The 22,912-nt window shown below is 38.4% G+C and overlaps 2 protein-coding genes across 2 annotated transcripts; one reads left to right on the plus strand and one right to left on the minus strand.

The window, feature by feature from the left end:
• The first annotated feature begins 1,130 nt into the window (after positions 1 to 1,130).
• Positions 1,131 to 1,908, plus strand: LOC120773075. Its single transcript, XM_040102020.1, has 3 exons — positions 1,131 to 1,296; positions 1,381 to 1,446; positions 1,506 to 1,908. Exons 1-3 carry the CDS (start codon positions 1,177 to 1,179, stop codon positions 1,755 to 1,757), a joined length of 438 nt encoding a protein of 145 aa, XP_039957954.1. The 5' UTR covers positions 1,131 to 1,176; the 3' UTR covers positions 1,758 to 1,908.
• LOC120773074 (glycogen debranching enzyme) lies at positions 1,899 to 18,000 on the minus strand. Its single transcript, XM_040102019.1, has 13 exons — positions 17,260 to 18,000; positions 10,428 to 11,052; positions 10,189 to 10,360; positions 9,760 to 10,108; positions 8,286 to 9,689; positions 7,693 to 8,219; positions 7,307 to 7,635; positions 7,062 to 7,239; positions 6,855 to 7,000; positions 6,103 to 6,795; positions 5,567 to 6,038; positions 2,454 to 2,589; positions 1,899 to 2,388 (listed from the first exon to the last, which is right to left on the minus strand). Exons 1-13 carry the CDS (start codon positions 17,824 to 17,826, stop codon positions 2,350 to 2,352), a joined length of 5,637 nt encoding a protein of 1,878 aa, XP_039957953.1. The 5' UTR covers positions 17,827 to 18,000; the 3' UTR covers positions 1,899 to 2,349.
• Positions 18,001 to 22,912: the final 4,912 nt, after the last annotated feature.

A 22,912-nucleotide genomic window follows, 5' to 3' on the forward strand; every position in this document is an offset into this window, starting at 1 on the left:
TAAGTTTTCTTCGCGCTTCTTCTGTGTCTCTGGCTGTAATTACTGCTGTAATGTCGTCCGCATAACCAATTACATATATAAATACGATTCGTCTGACATTTCGAATTTTAATATAGCGTAGTCGAGTCTGGGTGTAAAATGGATTCTTGTGCTGCTTCGTGACCGCTATCTGTCGTGATCCCTCTCTAGTTTAATACAGCAGTTTTCTGTGGCTTCGCGCTAAAGCTCTGAAGTAGTCGGGGATTTTAAATTTTTTTACGATAGCGTCGATGATATCTACCCATCCAGCGCTGTTGAAGACGTTTCGAACAGCTAAAGTCGCCAGCAACACTATTATTTTGTATTTATGTCTTCTACGTTGTGCGGCTTCTACACTTGCAATGACGCATTTTATAGCTCCAGTTGTTTTTGTTGTAGCGGCAGAATTTTGCCGAGTTGACAGTCCTTGGCCGGATAAAATTCCGGGTCCGTTCCAGTTACGTAGACCTGACTGTCGTGAGAACGGCTTTATAGCTCCTACAGTTGATCTGCCGGGTCTAAAGCCGTGTTGTCTAAGGGAAAGTCTTCCAGCTTCGTTGATACCCGCTTCGAGTCTGGGTTTAAATAGCCTTTCATAGAGTTTTCCCGTTGTTTTAAGCATGCAAGGTGGACGGTATGCTGTTGATAAGTTGGGATCTCCTTTTCCCTTACTGATTAGCACCAGTCGTTGCTTTTTCCAGGGTTCAGGGAATATTCCGGCTTTGAGGCAGGCGTTGTACATGTTCAGCAGTACTGCCGGTCGCTCTGCAGCGATTATTTTCAGGACTTCTGCTGGAATCCCGTCCAGGCCGGGTGATTTGTTGGCCTTAAGCCTACCAGTGTGTAGTTGCAGCTCTTCGAGGGTAAAATGGGGAATTTTCGGAGATCTTAGAGTGTATTTCGGATCAGATTTTGGTTGTTTGTGCTGTTGCCATTGTTGTTTTCTATTTATTTTATTTATAACTTAATCCAGCTTTAAATATAAGAAAGATGTTTTCAACTTAACCTCAAAATTTGTAACTTGCCAGTTGATTTGTATTTAAAAGTAGTAGAGAAAGGTACAATATTACAACACCTTAACCGTTTCCAATACTGCAAAGCTTTTAAAATTTTTAAAGCAAAGAGAAACAAATCAAGGGTGCCAAAAAATAAAAAAACATGTCATCTACATTTGAATTCGAAAAAGAAAAACTGCAAAATTTAACTTTAGCTAAGAATTTTTTCAAATTTCTTATATTGCAATTTCTACATTTGTGCCAAAAAATGTTTCCCACCAAAGTAAGTAACCGTTAAATGCGACGCATTGCTTTGATATCATTACAACAAAACAAAATGCGACAAATTGTTTTATTTTTTCTGCAGTTATTTAGTAACGACTCTTTGCCAAGCCTGCAAGGTTCGCTCTTCTCACTCAATTCTGTCTATTCGGTAAGTGAATTCTATTCCATAAAGCGTACCATCACACTCATTGTTTCATATTTTCGCAGAATACCTTTAGTCCGACTGGCACACGAATGGAACTGTATCCACGTCGACGTCACACCGAGTTCTACTATGACCCCCAACCGATGGAGGAGTATCAGAGTCGCGCCTGTGAGCATCCGCAGGACAAATTACAACACAAAGCACATGGCTCGAAATTTGACTTGGAACCCATTAACGAGGAGTCGCCAAAGTTGCGCATCAATCCGCCGAAGAACTCGGATATGCGCATGTTTCGTAACAGTTACTTCTCGTGAGCTCCCTGTACGAATGACAAGTGGAGTAGAGCGTTTTTGTTGTGTTGTGGGGAGTTGAGTGCGTGCTCAGCGAGTAAGCGCTTTGTTTGTGTGCAACTGTAAATCCTTTGAAGTGCTTTGAAAAATAAAACACAAACAATCTTTAAACTAACAAGATTTTCGTAATATATTTATGTGTGTGTGTGTTGTTAGTAATTTCTCTTAACTTTTTATACGCATTTGATATGCTTTCAATTACTAGCGATTAGTTCGTTGAGTTAGTGAGCTCACAATACTTAGCTTCAACTAACCGTCTTAAGGTATACAAAAAATATTGTATGTATATGTATGTATGTATGTTTTTAAAATGGTCAATAGCATAATGGTACACTTCTCTAGTATCTGGTTGTATGTATATAAAATGTATTACAACAACAATAATCTAATGAACGCACGAAGTAAACAACAATGAAGGTGATCTTAAGGATCTGTTTTAAGCAATTTTTTCTTATTTGTATTTTGATCAATTGTGTGCACTTTCTCGGAATCTCCTGTTTTTGCTCTTTCTTACGCTGCTTAGAAGCTTTAGGCCTGTCAGGCAAAAATTCGCGGTTCAAACATCGCCGCCAATGGCGTGCAAATCATGCAGAACCTAGAAAAAGAATTCGAAAAATTTAACATTTCAAATATTTTTTTTAAGAACCGTTACAATTTTACCTCTAATATGGTGGCCACACTCCAAGCCTGCGTACGACAGGAATCATGACAATAGGCACCGTTATCGTTGGTCAGTTCGGGCAGTCCACGCCAATGGGAGGTGTGTAGCTCCTTTAAGTGAGCGCGCAAAATTGACCTTGGGGGGGGAATGAAGATATATTTTATAAATTTTATATATGTACATACATATATGTTAATCGTAAAGGTTAGGCTGGTGTATCTTAAATTTTGGTAATAGTTTATATAATTTAGGCTCAGAGTTTGATAACGGGGTTTTCAATAAGAGCGCTACAAAAGTTTTTTAAATAAAACCAAAACGGCTTGGGATATCAATGAAATTCTTTATTCCTTTGAAAGTACATTCGATGCCATTGTGTATGGATCTCGATTTCTTTTGCATGGCCATCAATGGCACGTAGAAGCCCAAAAGCTGAACCCAATTTTCGACGGTTTTCAAACATAAATCGGCCGATACTGTTGCAATTTCTCGTTTGATGTTCGTACGAAGATATTCGAAGATAGCCTATAGAATTTACGTAGCTTGACGGGAAATAGTCTAACGGCGTCAAATCGCACGATCGAGACAGCCAATTGACTGAGCCATTTCGTGAGATAACATGTTCACCAAACTTGGTTTTCAATAAATCGATTGTGACATTCGCTGTGTGGCTTGTGGCGCAATCCAGATGGAACCAAATATTGTCCACGTCCATATCATTAAATTCGGACCAAAAGGCGGTGCGCGATTCACAGTAAAGTGCCGGTCTTGATCATCACAGGAGAAGTATTGCCCAATGACGCCGCCGGCTCATTAACCGCTCCAAACCGTAATTTTTTTGAGACGCAATGGTGACTTTGAGTACGTGTGGATTGCTGCCGGACCCAATTAATGCGCTAGCGGCAGCAATATTCTCGACACTACGAGCATTTCCTTGTCTCACTGGGACAGGAACATTTTGTACTGTACCTGTGTACTCACATTTTTCCACTAGACGCTTAATTGTTGATCTGACAGGACGATTATGACGACCATAAATCGGACGTAGCGCTCTTAAAGTTTAGGTTACTGACTTCGGATTTCGGTAGTAAATTTTAATAATTTCGACTCGTTGGATCGTATATCTTTCCATGATGAAATGGCAACCCTTACTGAAGAGAAATGTCAAAAGAGCGAGGAAAAAATGGTATCGTTTGCTGTCCCTATCGGTCTACTTTGTAGCGTTCCTATTAAAAAAACCCGTTAGATGAAAACGTCCTTAATTTATTAAAAATTTTCTCGATACATCGGTGTTATTTAGAACAAATTTTTTGGCTTTACAAAATTCATTCAAAAAATATTTACTCTCTTAGAAATTACTAGAGACACTTTCTCTCTTGAATATTTAACTATTTGTGAGTGAGCTCTCCCTAACTAATGTTCGTTTCATTACTAACTAGCCGAATTACAAAAAATTAACTCATTTCCAGTCGGAATTGCAGTAGAGTTGAGTGTTTCAATCGATAAGGAAAATCTTGTAAGACCTGTTCCCACGACAGTCTGATTTAGATAACCGGATTGGACATGGTTTTACATATATCCGGCGAATCAATGTAGACTCTGCAGCATTCTTAGAATTATATCGAGAATGCTGCCTTTTTTTTACAACTACCCGACCAACCATTGACACGTTTGGAACGTTCATGTTGTTATTGTTGTAGCAACAGAATTCTGCCGTGTTGACAGAACCGACTGTCGTGGAAGTATTCCTCTAAACTGCTGGTGTATTATTATACTTCTCCAAAGCTACAACAAATCGCTGATTAACACATCTTCTTTGGCCCAATGCTTTTACTTCGGATTCGGTTATGATTTGATAGATCCAGAGGGTTTCCCGAACAATTTTAGACGATAACTATTTCTAAATTTTGATTTCAACTTTAGGTTAGTTTAGGTAGAGTGATTGTCTTATGACGCACCTAGGCTTTTAAGAGCCCCATTGTGATACCATCGGGACTAAAGTCGCTTCACTCTATCGTTTCATCTCTGAATCATCCCGTATGATAAGTTCATCAATACCAAAAGTTTTAAATGAACAACCTCAAACACGACCTCGAGAAACCATATATCGATATAGAGCCTCACGGTCGTATAGAAGATGTTTAATGGTCTCGTCCTCTGCTACCTCCTAACAGCTTCTGCAGTAGTCGTTATATGGCGTTCCTAGTTTAATGGTCTCGTCCTCTGCTACCTCCTAACAGCTTCGGCAGTAGTCATTATATGGCGTTCCTAGTCTATTGACACGTCTGCCAACTAGACAGTGACCTGTTAGCACTCCTACTAGAGTTCTTATATCATTCCTTTTAAATTTTAATAGTCGGTATGTGCGACCCATGGTTCCATTCATTTTCCATTTGCCTGCTGGTTGAGCAAATCAGGAAGTGTTTCCACCGTGACTAGCTAGTTCATCCGCTTCACAATTGCCAGGGATGTCACTTTGACCTAGAACCTTTTGCAGGTTCGTGAAGTTGGATGCGTGACGAGACCCTTGAGACACTAGTGATCTCAAAGCCGCCTGACCATCTGTATACATATATGAAAATATTCCTTGTTATGAGTACACTCCTTGTCAGAACAAGAAGGCTTTCTCCTAGTTGCTGTGATCTCCGCTTGTTAGACACTGCGGTGGTCTTGTAGAATTTTGACCTTAAAAAAGAGCTCTTCATATCACTGCGACATAATACCTATGTCAGCAGTCCGTTCCCTCGACAGTCGGGTTTACGTAACCGGAACGGACCCGGATTTTTATCCTGGATTGTCAACTCAGTAGAATTCTGCCGCTACAACAACTACCTATTTCAGTAGTCTCTTTCTTGGGGCTTTATAATAGTCAAAAAATTCAGTAGGGGAAAAAATATGTCTACTGATGCGTATCAGGAGCAGACTGCTCTTAACAAGGCATTGAATATGTCACTATTGTATCACTATTTTTGATTTTGTTGACCTAAGACCGTAGATATTCACAATAAAGAGAAATCAAAGAGAGTTGTGGTTTCCATTCAAAGACTATCTCAGATCAGATCGAAATAGCTTCTAATATTCGAGATGTTCACAATTTTCTCTAACTTAAACTCACCATGTGTCTGCGATAGCCGCATCCAGGTAACCGCACTTCTTGGCAAATATGAGGCGAGCGCGTAAATAGAAGCCAATAGGCCAAAGCCATTCAGGTCCCTGATGATAGTTAAAACCATGCGCCACCGTACAGTCATCGGCGTCATTCGAGTTATCATAGTTTGGACGATAATTCCAATCGTCGGGATCCAGTGTCTTCATGCCCAATGGACCGAGCAGATGTTTGCGCGCCTGTTCTAAAGCAGCCCAAGCTTTTTGTGGATTGAAAAGTTCCGGCGCAACAACCATTGTTATTGGGAAGTTGCAACGCAATTGGAAATCAGTCCAACCCTGCGAAGCACCATACGAATCTTTGTAGATATTCTTCTTGTTCGCTTGCAAACCCGTCTCCGATTCATCGACAAAGAAGCATTTCTCGAAATTATTTTGAATGCGATCAGCCCATTGCTTGTAGGTCCATGTGGTCGCTTCACCTGTAGTTTACATCAAATTTTAATTTAAGTTTCAAAATATGTTTTTTTTTTTTGTAGGTTTTACCATTAGATCCCTTGCGTTCCACAGATTTGTACTTAATAATACCCTTCTCGCTCAGTGATTGCATAAAACGCAACACCGACATTTGCAGTCCAACCAACTCCACCGCGGAGCCATCGCGTGGTGTAGCGGGACGACCGCGGTTGCCCGCCTTCTCCGACGAACCCATCTTATCCATCCAAGTGCCGCAATTAGCAATATTGCCGCCGAAGACGAAACCCGTCTCTGGATGTACGCCGATATTGTTGTTGAAACCCTGATCAGTCATGTGCGCGTCAATCTCATAGCCGGCATTGCGTTCGCGATATTGCAAGCCTTGGAAATGTATCTGCAGCGCCTCTTGCATTACATCGATCAACTTTTGATCGAATTTGCCACGTGGATGTGGCTCACTATCATCGTAGGGGAAAATACGTGAAACCAAATCCTTGAGGATCTCCACGCCATGCGGTGCTTCGCCGACATATTGTTTAATGGAGTTCAACCACCACCAGACGGCATCTCGGCAGTTGAAGCGTGGCTTCGTGCCATTGTCCAACAAGTTTGGTATGAGACCATGTCGGAGACATTGACCGAAACCCAGTATAATATAGCGCGCCTCCTGATAGCGACCGGTCAGGTACATGATGCCGCGCAATGCAATGAAGGTGTCACGACCCCAGCAGCGCATGTAACCGGTGGAGAAGTGTGGCAAACCTGTGATAAGTACGGGAGTACTTTGAGCAATCGTTCAATTGTGTATAAAGCAAGCTTACCTGCAGAGAGCGTTACACATATCTCGGGCGGTTGAGGTACAACAGCCGGACTGAGCGGTGGCAAGTTAGCAGATCTGCACGCCGATAGGAACTGTAATGTGGCCAAAGCAAGTGTTTGCGGGAAGTTATGACCGTCTCGTATGAATCTGCGGAAAAATATTTAAAAACTCGAAACTCGTAAGGCACATAATGTCAATATAAACTCACTCTGGCATCAGTTGGTAGGTGTGGCCAACAAGTGCTTCATACACACCACTCAAAATGGCGTCAAAGTAGCAGGGAATGAGGTATCTTGGTATATTCTTCAACGGATCAAAAGAGGTCTTCAGCCACTTAGATAATATTTTCGTGCCTTCACGCTGACCCAGGCGATCAGCCACATAATCTGTTGCAAATACAAAGATCTCATTAGAGAAAATTTCGGTTGTGAGAATAACTCATTTGCTACGCACCAATCATCCAATTGCCATCTCGCAAATTGTTGCAAAGCGGATGACCCAAATCGTTGCGTGGCGATATCTCCGTCAATATAGAGATGAAACCTTGCAGACCACAGTAAACTGTACGGCCATAATTGGGTATATCATAAGCGGCGCCACCATAGCCGTGATCACGTTCCTCCTCTTCGCAGGTAAATAGCGCGCGGTTCAAGTCAACCAGGTCTAATTTGGCGATTATTTCACGCAACTCCTTGTACATCGCACCGCTTTCGGATTGCAAAGACGTCACCAGTCTTTGAAGGTATTCAGCATGAGGTTTCGTTGGGTTGTGCAGAGACACTCTGTAATAATATAAACGTTTGTACAGCTCTTGTCAAGAGAAAGTTGATCAAAGTTACCTGATAGCTACCACCGAGCCTGGATACAGGTTTTCGAAATCCAGTTGTGTTACATTGCCATCCACATGTGGAGTGGCACGGAATATTTTCGACTTATCCAAGGGTATGTGTTCGCGCAAATTGAGTTGAAATTGTGAGAAACCGTTGATGTAATTCGGGTCCTTCTTGAATGGACCCGGTCGATCAAACGGTTTATCACTTTTCATTGCAATATCTGCCTCAAGTATAATTTCGTTCAATGTGCCCTCGAAACGTAGTGAACGTACGCCGGTTGGTCCAGCATTCGGATGTGGATAGCCGAAGGCAGTGTGTGCGACGAGTATAACACTTTCGTGGGTAGTTGGTGAATGACGCGTAACCGCGACTATATTCGGATCCATTTGATCGACATACACTTGATTGAAGCCCTCTTCGGCGAGTTGACCATGCAGCAAATTAAGCGCACGCTTAGCAGCAATAATGCCGGAATTGCCGTCCACGCCTTTGCCCCATTCCTGGTACTGACGCTCCTCGTCTACGACATGGATCTGTTGGAATATTTCTGTTAGTATAAAATATACGACAATGGCGATTGACTCAATGCTTTAACTTACGTGATGCGGCACGAGTTCGTCATAGCCACGATTGCTGCCAGTGGCACAACAAGCCATTGACACTAAAGCTGCTGATGGCAATAAATCGTAAACCGAACGCTTTTCCACTGGCGATGGATTATCATGCGTTTGATCCATGAAAAGTGCATGCGCAACGCTGGGTGCTAGATCACGCTTGGGATTCACGTAGAATGCGCCAACCGGTTCGCCGCCATAGCGGTAGACCAAGCGACCCTCTTCATGCGAGTCCCAAGCGGACAAAGCTTCACGTATCAAGGAAGTAATACCGAGGCGATTAACGAAAGCATTATCTGTCGCGTCGGAGTTCGTGAAAAGCTCCGCAACAACATATAAATCTTGATTAATTGCTCTGGCGGCATCTAAAAGATATTCGGCCACATGAAGTGGTGTTGAGTGACAGTTATCCAAACGTACACCATCGAAAATCTTGGCGGTTGTCACCACATACTCGGTCATGTGTTTCCACAAGTAGGGGCTATCTTCCGGTTTCTTGCCGTAACGCAATTTGACGCTATCTCCCCAAGCAATAAGCTCGCGCTTGAGATACACATTACCACGTCCCGGCTGTTCCTCGGCAAAGTCGCGTAATGGATCACTATAACCCATAACCCAGCCGTTGTGTGCTTGGAAGAATTTACCCAAATCGCCATACATGCCTTCCTCTATCTCCTTGAGGCTCTTGCCGACTGCTTTCAATTGTGTGAAGTATTGCATAAAAAGTGGATGCTTCTCGGAAATGACGCGCACATGTGGACCATCGTGCTGCACACGCTCATACCGTATGCCGGCCAAACAGTTTTCGATGGCATAGCCCAGATAACCTTGAACCTCAGCACGTGCTTCCTCATTGATCGCCTCCAAACGGTAACGCAAAGTCTCGGCGCATTTACGGAAACGTGATTCTTCATCGAAGCAATCGCCATGGAAGGCGTTAAAGATCTCCAATGCCAGATTCATATCAATGGTCACACCCAAACGCTTAAACTGTGGATCTTTAATCAATTGTATCTCATTGAAACGTGACTCGTCGGCGACATGCTTTGGTGGTGCGCGTGTGCGCACTAAGCTCATGAATTCCTCAATGGTTTTGCTAATATTGCATTGGAAGAGCTCATGAATATTCACTTTCGGCAAATATACTTGATGTAATTGATATTTGAGCGCCTGCAAGTGGTCCTCATATTCGATTACTGCCGGCACACCGACATGCTCCAAAAGCCCGGCAGCCACATCCTCACCGCACTTGGCGAGTAAGGCGTCAAGCAGAAAAGCGGGACGCAGATACGGACTCGTTGCGCAAGAGTAGGTAACATCGGGATGTTCGCGCACCCAATCTGACTCGTTGGCCGTGTGATTTAGCACAATGTCACAAATGGAAGCTATCTGCAATAAAAATAAATGAGACGTAAGCCAGTGGCTGGTATAAAATTATGTAGACCAAACTCAAACTTACACCCCACTCCTGGCGACACTTCTTTATCACCTTGTCCACATCGTCAAAGCTGACCTCACCGCCCTTCTTTACAGCGAAATGCGGATTCACCTTCAATTGATTGCGCAGCGAATAGGCCGAACGCGAACCGCCGAGCTCTTGTATTGGCGTAAAGTGTATGACGTTGTAGCCCGATTCCTTGGCAACGCGCAACTTCGACTCCCACGTGTTGAGCGGACCCAATAACTTTGTAAGCACCGTCTGACAGCGCACCGAATTCAAGGGTATGATCTTCTGTGCGCCGGGTGGACCGACATGCAGAGTGGGCTCCACTTGCACATAAAGTGCACCATCCGGCTCCGAACCCTTGCTACAAAATGTTTATGAGAGCATCGAAGTGAGAAAACTTAGTCTAGTTACTAGAAAACCGGTCCCTACGCGTTTACATACCTATCCTTGTATTGAAACCAGAAGCGGAAGGTACCTGAGAGATTCATTTTCACCTCGCTGAATATGTCCGTGTCGACAATGTGCGCATATTTACTCAAATTCGTGGTAAACGGTTTCCCATTACGCGCATGCCAGTCCAGTACACGGTATTCGGTGCGTACGAATTTTTTACCTGCAAGAAAGTGAATTATATGTATTTGATGGTATCTTCTATACAATTAACAGGTTAAGTGACCTACCCTCTGCAGGGTAATTAGTGTGTAAAATAATTTCGCGTCCCAAAAGTGACGCATCGCCATGTACACGAAGTGTAGTGCCGCGCTTAATCCTATAGAGCACACTCTCGGCATTGGTACCCTCAGCGATGGGTACGCTATGTATATCAGATGATATAGTCATCTTGAGTGCTCTTGGTTCTGCAAGCACCAACTGATCTGCGCTAAGTTTTTCAAATTTGGCGCCAACAGCTGTTGTTACCGGAACTTTGACTTCTTCAATTGGCTCCTCTTTGGTTTCGTCTTCCTGATTATTTAGTTCCAAATCAAATTGCTCCTTGGAATTCGATGGTTGGGAGGAAATTTGTGTGTGATTCGATTTTTGTTCTTCTGCGTCAACTAATTGCGCGTCAAGTTCCACAGTCTCTGCTGATTTCAAGCTAAGCTGCTCTGAACTCGTTTCGGATGAACAGTTCTCTAGCGCCTGTGCTGTCTTGTTATCGACTATGTAGCTGGATATTAATATATCAGGCTCCGATTTTTCGACGACAACTTCGTCTGCCTGCTTGTTTGATTTTATAGTTTTCTCCTTTGAATTGCGCTTCTTCGGTGAGTTTGTGGTCTTGGGAGACTTTTGTGAATTAGTGCCCTAAAAGAGAATGTAAAATGAAGTATGATACATCAAAGGTTTAGATGCCGATAAAGGTGCATAGAAAAGCATTATTTGCATATTTAATTGTTAACGGTTTTTATAGCAACAATTAAAAGCAGGAAATCTTTGCTCTTCCCGTGTAGTGAACTGAGGATTTTAGACACTTTAGGGTTATTGAAACACACTGTTAACAACATAAAATATGAATAACTTATATTGCATACAATATATATCTGATATCTTTATACATACGTATTATTATCAACAACAAAACATTTATAAGTTACAAGACTGTACAATAAGGCACAATTGAAAGGTTAGTCCCGAAAGCTTGAATATTATAAAGCATCCCATATTAACAGTACTACCAGGTTTATTAAAACTTATCAAATTATACCGTTATTTCTTCGTTTTTGTTCAATAAACGGGCTCAATTAAGCGATTATTAGTGTTTATATATAGTTCTAATACTTAGAATAGATTATAAAATAAAACAAAGCCACTGAACGATAGCACAAAACACAAAATCGACAAAAACAGTTTATTTAACATTAGTTTATTCGATATTTTTAGCGTTTTATAGTTTTGACATTTCCACAAAATCCAAAAGCTAATCTCAGTCAAAAATTTGTTTCCTCTTTTTTTCTTTTTAATTTTCGTACAGTTGACTACATTTGCCACCATATTACACTGAACTAAGCAAAATAAAGATGTGGTAACTTTTTAAAAAACATGTTTAATTGTAAGACTTTTTAAATCTTCCCAACAAAGTTGGCATCGACCTACTGGTGCTTTATTTTATACTCTCTGTTCACCTAACGGTTGTACATATGATATAGGGTTATATGTATAAATCATCAGGAAGACGAGAAAAGTTGAAATCAGAGTGACTGTCTGTCTGTCTGTCCGTCCGTCCAAACTGTTACTTGTGTAAATGTGTAAAAATTAAGATATCTTGATGAAACTTGGTATGCGCGTTTCTTGGCAAACAAGAATTACGAGTTCATAGATGGGCGCCCACAATACGCCATTAATTTGAAACGTTATACGACATAACTAAGCACAAAATTAAGAAATAGAACTGTAGTTTAGCATAGGGGATCGCAGTAATACGGGACACCTGTGGGCGAAAAAATTGTGAAAAAGTGGGCGCGGCAAAATGGTGAAATTTGTGAAATTGAACAAAATGGCGGCGGTTTGAACAAAAAGTATCGAATTTGGCCCTTCTCTTCGACAATTTTTCGTAGAAAAAAATAGGACGATTTCAAAAAAATAAAAGCTTCCATAACGCGATAGCGAATGACGTAAAAAATGTTCTCGCCAAATTGAAACTAGATATCTTCAAAACTCTTCCTTTGAGAGTTGAAACCGTTTTTAAAAACACCATTCTGCGAAAAACGCGTTTAAGGATTCGAGTCGCTATGTTCCCCAGTCTGTTCCCTTTCTACAAGAAACGCTGTAGGGACCGTAATAATTTAAATTTCGATTTTGAGAGAATGTTTATTATAGTGTATACTATCCGATAATGCAACAAAAGAATCGATTTGTCGAAAATTTCACACTGAGACGATCGCTTAAGCTACAATAACCAAATTCTATCAGGAGAATTGCCTTTAAAATCCTATCGGCACTGTTAAAATGGATGAAAACGTAAGATAACCCCGTCCACTCGCTTTATTACGGTACTGTTAAAAGCTACTAAAAGTGCGTTAAATCAATAACTAAATATGCTTGGGGCATATAATTTTGCACTTGAAATGGGCTTTATTGGAGTTGTTGGTTGTCAAAATTGGACAATGGATGTGGCACCGCCCTCCTGAAGGTGAAATCCCATATCTCAGGACTTGGACAACCGATTGCAGCCAATTTCGGTACATAACATACTTCCGATACTTCTATGTTACAGTGTCAAAATGAGTAAATGAGTACTTCCCATTTGGCTCAATCTCACATTCCATTTGATTCTTTCATTTTCGAGTACACAAATCAAAAAACAATTAATATAACGGTGTAAAACTATGCACGAATAAAACCTTTAGAGTATGCCACATTATGACCAAAATTGTCCAAAACTCTAGGTACCGAATATGCGGACACCAGTATCTATTGTTGACTTTTTACCGAAAATACCGTTCATTCTATGGGATATACAATTGAAATTCAGAAAGAATCTTTCCTGATGATAGTATCTCTAAGCATCAAAAATGGATTGAATCGGGCCAATATTTCCTATACCTAATATAAAGATTTTCGAACTTTCGGGTGACTTTAAACCGCCTATATCGGCCAATACGCGAGCGATATCAATGAAAAAGAGAGAGCGTGTTTTACTCAGTGCATCTTTGTGCTTAAAATAGATACAATTGGACGAAAACCCTACCTAAATAGATTAGCAGGATTTTCGAACATCCGGCTGACTTTGTTCGATATGTTTGGTACCTTACTGCTACTTTAATGAGACCAAGGAAATATTTTTTAGTATGTGGCATGATAATATAATATAAAATCGGGTCCATTCTATTCCAACTCCCATAAACTACATAACTATAACGATTTTCGTTTTTCTAACAAACTTATGCCGAATATGTTGGTCAGTGTATGAATCATATATAGTATATATATTTTTAAAATTGCTTGAATTCTGGGTGCCCAAAGAATCAAAGCAAATGTTGGTATAGAATATGATCACTTCCTCCAGCTGGTTCAAAGAAAGAAGTATTTAAGTTTTGATCTGTTAATAGTTTTGTGGTAGCTCCTGCTAAGAGTTTCCAGATCCTCTGTTTGACGTTTTATACAAAAAAAAAAATTCCCAGGCTTTGATTCCTGCAAGTTGCAAGTAAGTACGGTTGCATCCGAACTTAGCCGTGGCTTAGGTTTCTTACTTTAAAATTTCAAGCACGTGGCAACCTCTTAACTAGCTTTGATATTATGAGTTATTTGTCTTTTACTCTTTCGATCGTTACCTTACGCGGGTTCTAGCCACTAGTTTTGCCGAATAAAAGTTGATACTAATATCTCTGTCAAAATAATGCAAAAATTAAAGGTGTTGCATTGCTTTCCAAACAATGATCCATTTTAATCAAGAATCTCTATTATTTAATTGTACTAATTTTCTTATAATTTTTCTCAAATTAGATTAATCAAATCATGCATCAACAGCTTTAACTGATGGTGAAAAGCGTTCTTCTTCTTTACTGGCGTAAACACTGCTTACGCGGTTATAGCCGTTAAAATGCGTTACTACGTAGTTTTTCAGGAAGTTCTGTATGCCAAATCAAGTTTTAACGGCGAATGGCCCATAGGTTTGAGGTGTTTATACTCGCATTACAATATATTTTTATGAAATTACCAATTAAAATTGCTTGATTTTCGATTTAGTAGTTGGTTGATGTACTTTTCGGACTCGAGCACCCATACTTTCATCTATGCATATATGTACATATATGTTATTTCGACATATTATACTTAGTATTATATACCGTGATTTGTCTTTCATCACTTTTCTAAAACAATAAGCATGAACCTCATTTCGGACGTATGAAGTTTTTACAAGTTGATCAAACAAAATTTTGTTGATACTTCTAAGATTGCCTCCATCTCACGGGTTGTGAAATGATAATTATAATTTTCACTTCAATAATTTTTCACTTGGCATTAGAGTTTTGGGCACAACAAAGTTCAATGTTAGTGGTAACTAGTCCAAACCTACAGATGCTTTGTGTTTTTTTTTTTTGTTTTTTAAATGAATCGTGACTTTATGCCACAAATGTGGGTTTATGAGGGGTTGTTATTTTGGTTGTTGTAGCCGCCGATATCTGCCGAGTTGGTAGTCTTTGGCCTGATAAAAATTCGGGTCCGTTCCAGTTACATAGAACCAACTCTCTTTACCAAAGGTTTTTTATATCGGATATATGTATGTATATCTCAAGTTTTTACAATTTCAAATAAAGGTCGGCAATATGACAATTTTTAGTTTAAGCAACAGCATAAGTTGACATAATCTGTCGTTTTATATCCTAAACATCTGAGTTGCTTTAGCCATGCCCGTCTTTCTGTTTATACTATATACATATACGCGAAGCAGTAATCGATCTGAAGTTTTGCCCACGTCGGACCTTTAATGGATATAGCTACCATTTAAACCGATCAATCAAAATCAAGTCCTCGTCCTCCTCGGGGAAAGTTTTATTATTTGACAAGTTATTTTCAAGAAATTCGAAACGATTAAAATCAAGGAAAATATATTTTTATATCCTTTTATGCTGTAAGAAATGCAGCAAGCTGTGGAGGGTATTATAGCTTTAGTGCAGCTGAAATTAACGTTTATATAATGCTTATGGTATATATGTATATTTAAAAATTAGTATAATCTACCCTTTTCCGGCTTTCATAACTAACTCATTAACACAAAAATTTTCTTAGAGTCTTAGCGTGCTTATCCACAGGTTTATATTTTTCCAAATTTATTGTGAAAAGGAGTACATAATACGAGGCTGCTTAAAAGTAATACTTTTGACTTAGACCGTTATTCATGAGATTTTGGGTAGCACTGATTTTTTTTTTCAATTATTGTCGTCATGGCTTTATACCCTACATATGTATATATGGTCTATGAATGTGCTTGTATGTATTATGTATGCATAAAAGTTAAGTGTTTTCCCCAATTTTATCCAATTAGTTATTTGTTTTTCGTTCTTAATGAAGCGATCGGCATTAATTTGATACATAATATGTAGTTGAACTCAATAGCATTCGGGACGAATTTCAATGTCACACGAATGGAGCGGCTGATTTTTGAAATCGATCATGCTGCGCGACGCCGGATTGCAGCACAGCAATCATAGAATAATTGTTGTTGATCGCGTTGTTGTTGGCGACAAGTTTGCAATTTGCGGTTATAAAAGAGCTTACATATATTAGAGCGGGTCGATTTTTTTTACTATAAAAACGCAAGCAATTCAAGACTGGCACCGATGTTAATAATATTTCAAGCAAAACTTATAGACATACATATGTACATAAAAGTATATATATATATTAGAGGGAACCAAGAAACGGGAAAATGGTGAATGCCAGAAATGTTCTACGGATCATTCTGAACAACTTTGCCTAAGAGACAATGAGTCTAAAATCAATTTCGAGCCAGCGAATAATCGCTTTTATGGGAAATATGTGATATAGTTGTCCGATCTTGCCGATTCCGACAAATGATTAACAGAATATCAAAATGCACCTACGTCCTACGTATCAAATTTCATTCGGATATCTCAAAAACTGATTAATAAATTTTTATTATCTCAAAAACTGTCGAACATATTTTTATGATCCCTAAAAAACTTGTCTTTAAACACCGCTGACTCGTATTAGGCAAAGTTGTTCAGAATGATCCTTAGAACATTTCTCGCATTCACTCTTTTAACGTTTTTTGACCCCCTCTAAATCGACCCGCTCTAATATAGATGCTTATATGTGTGTCTATAAGTTGCTTGGCATATTATTGACATAGGCGCCAGTCTTGAATTACTTGCTTGCGCGCCGTTTGTTGCTGTAGCTGCGGTTTAACTGATATTTTTATTTTTAATATTTATAAATAAGTTATTATATAACTGTCACTATTAATATACTTACGAGTAATTTATACTTTCGAATTTATTGTTTAACATTTGAGTATTTTTTCATTAAAAACTAATATTTTTCAAAATCCCTTTTGATTTCGCTGCTCGAATCTAACTGATTATGGTTGCAAATGCATTTTGTCTCATAACTACAACACAACTTTTTCACCACAACACATTAGTAGAGCACACCACAGACATATTTCTAACACTTAGTTACTTACATACATACATATACCTATGTAGACATATAATTACTTATTTATGCAACGATTCGATGATTTTGCATAGAATCTTATCAGCCACGAGCGTAGAGTGCACATGAGGATGACGAAAGGGTTTCGGTTAAATGCAATACGGAAGATTAGGTAGGCACCTTAGACACCAATTACTGATAGAACACCATCCAACAAAGCAACAAATACTTTTTTAAGACAACATTTAAGCGCCCCAATAGCTGTACCACTCAATACACAAAGTTGACGTTAGCTCCCAATATTATAAGTACACCCAAAGTTATAGTCTATTTTTTTGTTCATAAATTTTTGAAATATTTGTACTTTTTCTGCAATAAATTTGCTCAACATACCTCACCGCCAGCACTAATTTTGTTAGCTTTATGCTTGTTTTTATTACTACTATGCACATTGCCCATATTTGCGCTTGGAATTGCGTTCAGCACACCCGCAAGACCGACGTCCGTAACAGTTTCTGTCACCGGTATGTCGGGCAATTGCTGTTCTTGGTCACCCGCGACCATATCGGAAGCTGCATTTCGTGAGCGCTTCGTGTCGGCGACGCGCGTCACAGCTTCGGCAGCAGCGCTGTTATGCCCTTCCGGACCCTCAGCGCCGCCATCGCTAACCGCATTGCTGGCGTCCGTAATGTTAGTGGCGTTGTTGGCTCCTGTTCCATCCTCGGTTACACCGCACGACCATTTAATGCGCGGTCGCTTGTTGGTTTTGGTGTTGGGTTGCGGTATGTCAGCGTTGTCGCTAACGTCGTCGGCGTTCGCATCGGCGTCAATGCTACGATCGTTAGTTAATTTCGAATAGTAGTCGACGATCCAGCGTACAAATTGCCAATTCAATATTATTTGTAGCAGCGTGTGCAGTTGTCGTTGAAGGTCAACGAAGAGGCGTCGAAAACCGTCCATCCTTATATTTTCGTTATTCGTTTTAGCACTTTATTATCTATTATCTGTGGTATTCTTGCGGATTTTCGTTCTTTGGTTGCTTGTGACTCGGCGTTTATTCGCTTACTAACTAAATGTGTTGTCGAAATATAAATTCTGAGCGGTTAAATTTTCACGAAAAAGCGCTTTCACACCAGTCGGCACGTATACAGGGTCTAAAGTTAGTGCAATGATTCATTGTTCAGACTTCTTTTCTTTTACTTTTGTGCGAATTTCACAAATTCCTCAAGTAATGCTGACCTGCCTTTATAATCTTTATAGTCCTCAATAAGTATACCAGCTAATTTTTAGTTAATCTTTTGGGTGTTTACTTACTATCGGCTCATATAATTTTCTACTTTTATAAACTGAAAATGCATCGAGCGTCGATCAAGCAGAATAACCACTATCAGGGGTTGGAGTATGAGTCAAATAAAGATTGCCTATAGTTTAGAAGCACTCAAATATACATATAACTAGACTATAGTGGAAGTAAGTGGTAACTAGACTATAGTTGAAGTAATGGGTTCTCTTGAGATCCGCAAGACGATTGGATCTAGATAAGCAGAAATAAATGGCATATTTTGAGTTTATAATCTTCGCAAGCAGATCGGAAAGTTGTAAGCAGAATGAATTGAAAATGATAATTATATTGATGGTCCCAACTTCATAACAAGGCGATAGCCAGAATAAAATTTCCACTAAAATCGTGTATTCATTATCAGAATGGAGCGGTAGTACATCAAGCTTATAATTTTCTGAAGGCAATCGGATTAACAGCAAGGGAATGATGTATTTTATTTTATTTTATTTATTATTTTTGAAGAATCTAGCCCCCAACAGCATTCCATAAAACTCATTTGGGTTTAGTTTCTAATTTTTAAAAAAAAATTTCCAATAACACGATCAACTACAACTATGACACTCCAAATCCTTGAGCTTCCCAATCATATTCATTCAAAACGAAGCGAACTAGTATAAGCTGCAGATCTTATCTATTCTCCTGCTGAACAAAATATCTTTAAAACCAGCTGACCTGGTCAATGTCGTACCATCTCCAAAGGTATAATTTAGACTTAACGATTTGATAATTTTTGGCATTATTCCTTATAATTTCTGTTTACATTTTGAATCGAGTAATTTCTATGGGCTACGTCCTTCTAAAGTCAATATTTTAAGTTAATCTTTCCGACATTTTAATAGTTATTCTGCTATAAGAATTCAACATATCAGAGATCTTTAAAATCAATTAAGTCGTTCTGCAGTTATAAATGATGTGACTAACCCAACTTTCTTTTGTTTATATAGTATAGTTAACTCTAGAAAAAAATTATATATATCTTGAACAAGAAAAAAACGCTACACCGAAACTATAATAAACTTCACAGGTGCATTTTTTATAGCATAAAGGGGAATGAAAAAATTTGTATCTTGATTTTTATATAGTGATCCGATCTGTCTTCGGAGATTGCATCATTGTTTAAGTTCCATGCCAAATTTCGGGAAGATACCTCGTCGAATAAAAAAGTTGTCCATGCAAGTATTCATTCATTGATTCAGATCGTTCAGTTTGTATGCCAGCTTATGCTACAGTGATTCGATCTGAACAATTTTTTCGGGGATTGGAGCGTTGCAATGAATAATAATCTATGACAACTTTCGTGAAGATACTTTGTCAAATAAAAAGTATTCCATGCAAGGTCCAATATCGTCGGTTTCGACAAATGAGCAGCTTCTTAACAAGAAAAGCTCGTGTGCTAAATTTCTGGTCTATATCTCAAAAAGGAGGGACATGGCCAAATCGAATCAACTCGTCACGCTAATCAATTATATGTGTATATATTTTGTGTGGCCTCCGACGTTTCCTTTTGGAGGTTATAAACTTCGTGGCAAACTTAATTAATATACCTTTTTTAAGGTTTAAAAAACTGTTGTAGACACCTCTTACCAAGTTGAATTGGTTTTGACGAAATCTGTTTAAAATGCGTCAGCAATGTTAATTGTAAAATCAAGGCTGTGAGTCCAAAATTATTCTCTACACCCTAAAAAATATTTCATCACACTCTCTCGTATTCGGCATATTTGGATAAAAGTTTAGATGGAACTTTCGACAAAACTAAGAAAAACTAAATTTTTGTTGGAAGTAAAACCGAGCAAATAAATCTTCCGAGAGAAAGTGTACAAAATTAATATTTATAGGTATGATCGAAGCGGTCGTAGATGTCGACAGTTAGGGAAATTTTTAAGGAAAATGCTCTAAATTGTTCCAATCTTCAATCTTTAGATGACTCTGCTTCTCTAAAAAACCATTATCACTACAGTATTGTGAAATAGACAAGCACACGTCCAAATAATTTAGTTCACACCGAGGTAGTTTTTGTAGTAGAGTCGGTGTCATGTAGGAGCATATTTCACAATTTCTAGGTTACATTTCCAAATTCACCTTCGTATTGCACCATACACCCTATACCAAGAGCGCATGCACTTAAATCAATGACCTTTCCAATGAACTTGAGAATGAAAAGTGACGTCATAGAACTCGCTGTTTCGTTTGAGAAAATGCAACAACATTGACCTTATGTCTATGTACATATGTGTAAATCGGAAATAAGCGCTGGCGTTTGCCGACTGCGCGCGATTCGTCTAGCGAGACTTTGGCTGAGGGGCTGGTATATACACATAATCCTATACCTATGTATATATGTATGTATATAGATATGTGTGCTGTATCAAAAACGTGCAACACTTTCACTTTCTCTTCGTAACGTCACTCGTGGCTAATGCAAAAACAAATATTTTTGTTGACAGTGGGCGATGAAAAATAAACACCACACTGTTAAGGTGTATGTATATGTATCATATATGTATATATCTGTATTTATTGTAGACATGCATATGTATATACAAGTATATACAAATATTCACTTAGGACGTTGTCTCCGGACCAAGTCAAGTACTTATTACTTGCCGATTTAATTAAAGTGAAAATGGGTGTGTCTCAAAATGCATATCTATATAAGCGTCCGTTTGTATGTACATATGTATGTATATTATATATAATATATACTAATTATTTATACATATGTATATATGTTTGTAGCCTTTCTGTCTAATCTTTATGCTTTAAATTTTTTTCTGTGTTTGAGTTGCTAAAATTGTTCATAAAATGAGCATCTTCGCTAGATTTGTATACAAGCACACATACATTTCGCTTGAAAAAAAGCATTTATGGGCCACTTGTGTGCTATATTTGGGTCATTGTTGTAGAAAAAGATAAAACTTTTCAAGCAGAAATGTCCTTTTTTAATAAAATGTTAATAAAGAATCTGTCTTATGGAATGGAGTATACATAATTATACCCTACACAGGATATATTAAGTTTGTCACACCTAGAAGGAAACTTATAAGAAATTATACCCTAAACAGGATATATTAAGTTTGCCAAACCTAGAAGGAAACGTTGGAGATCTTATAAGATATGTACGTACATACATACATATGTATAAATGATCAGCACGACGTGCTGAGTCTATGTAGTTTTCCCCATCTGTCTGTATAGTTATGTATGTACTATATAGTCCTTCAGTTTTTGAGATATTGTTTTAAAAATTTGCACACGTTTTTTTCTCATAAAGAAGCTCCTCATTTGTCGCAACCACCGTTATCGGATTAATACAGCACATAGCTGCCACACAAACTGAACGATCGGAAGAAGGTGCTTGTATGGAAAGCTTTTTTATTTGACGAGATATCTTCTCTAAATTTGGCATGAGTTACTGTCTAAGCCAATGGTGTAATCTCTGAAGAAATTGTTCAAATCAAATCACTATAGCTTATAGCTGCCATACAAACTGAACGATTGGAAGAAGGTGCTTATATGGAAAACTTTTATGTTTGATTAGATATCTTCAAGAAATTTTGCAGGAATTATTGTCTAAGGCAATGGTGCAATCTCCTAAGGAATTGTTCAGTTCAGATCACTATAGCACATAGCTGTCACACAAACTGAACGATCGGAATTAAGTTCTTGTTTGAGTTAAGTATTATAGCTTCCGTGTAACCGAAGTTAGCGCTTTTTCTTATTTTGTTTAACGATTTTCACAACAATCCTTGCGCTGTCGTCATTATCAAACGCTCCTCAGCTCCTATCACGTGCCTATCACTCGCCTTCGAGCACAAATTCTTCATTATTTTTACTATAAATGACATTCCTCAAAGATTAGCAAACAATCCACTGCACCAGCACTGCCGCTTCATTATAAAACAATTTTAATTATTGCACTTAATATATACAAGTAGTTAGCATTTGGTCTTCCTATTGCCGCTCTGCTCTGTTTTGCCGGCTCCCTTATCAGCCAGCTTGTGGCGCCTTTTCTTTTCTGCTACACATTTGATTAGTTTTGCTTATTTGCTTTTGTTACACGCTATTTCTAGTTTGACTGCTACGAGTTCAATTGGTCAAAAATATGTAAATCATGCTGGTATTTATATGTACGTATTTACTTATGTATATACCTTTGTATATACTATATATGTATATATAGAGCTGAAATATGCGCGTAATTTGGTGCAAAAATAGATGTGTTTATTTAAATGGGTCACACCATATCAGCGAATTGCAAATAAATCACAAGAAATTAGGAAAAAACAACAACAACAAAAACTGTTAACTAATTAAACTTTAATCAATTGTATAGATTTTTGCATTGAATCAAAATCAATTTTAGTCGGTTCGTTTTATTTTAGGATTTTGTATATATGTAAATATACACCTGTTTGCATGTATGTATATAATTAAAAATATTTTCACTGTCCACTATAAACCATTTTTCTATTCTTTGTAAGCCCCAGATGTCACTGCACTTTAGGGAATTTGCGCATTTATTTCTATATTTAAGCATCGCACGCTTTAATTATTTATTTTATTTTTAGTACTTTATTTATTATTTATTTATTTTTATTAAAATATTTATTTTTTAATAATTTATATTTTAATATTTTTTTTATTTAACAACAACAACAACTTCGTTTAACATAAAATTAATTGAAATTAAAAAAAAAATTGTAA

Source organism: Bactrocera tryoni, chromosome 3, assembly GCF_016617805.1.
Source record: "Bactrocera tryoni isolate S06 chromosome 3, CSIRO_BtryS06_freeze2, whole genome shotgun sequence".
NCBI classification, from domain to species: Eukaryota; Metazoa; Arthropoda; class Insecta; order Diptera; family Tephritidae; genus Bactrocera; species Bactrocera tryoni.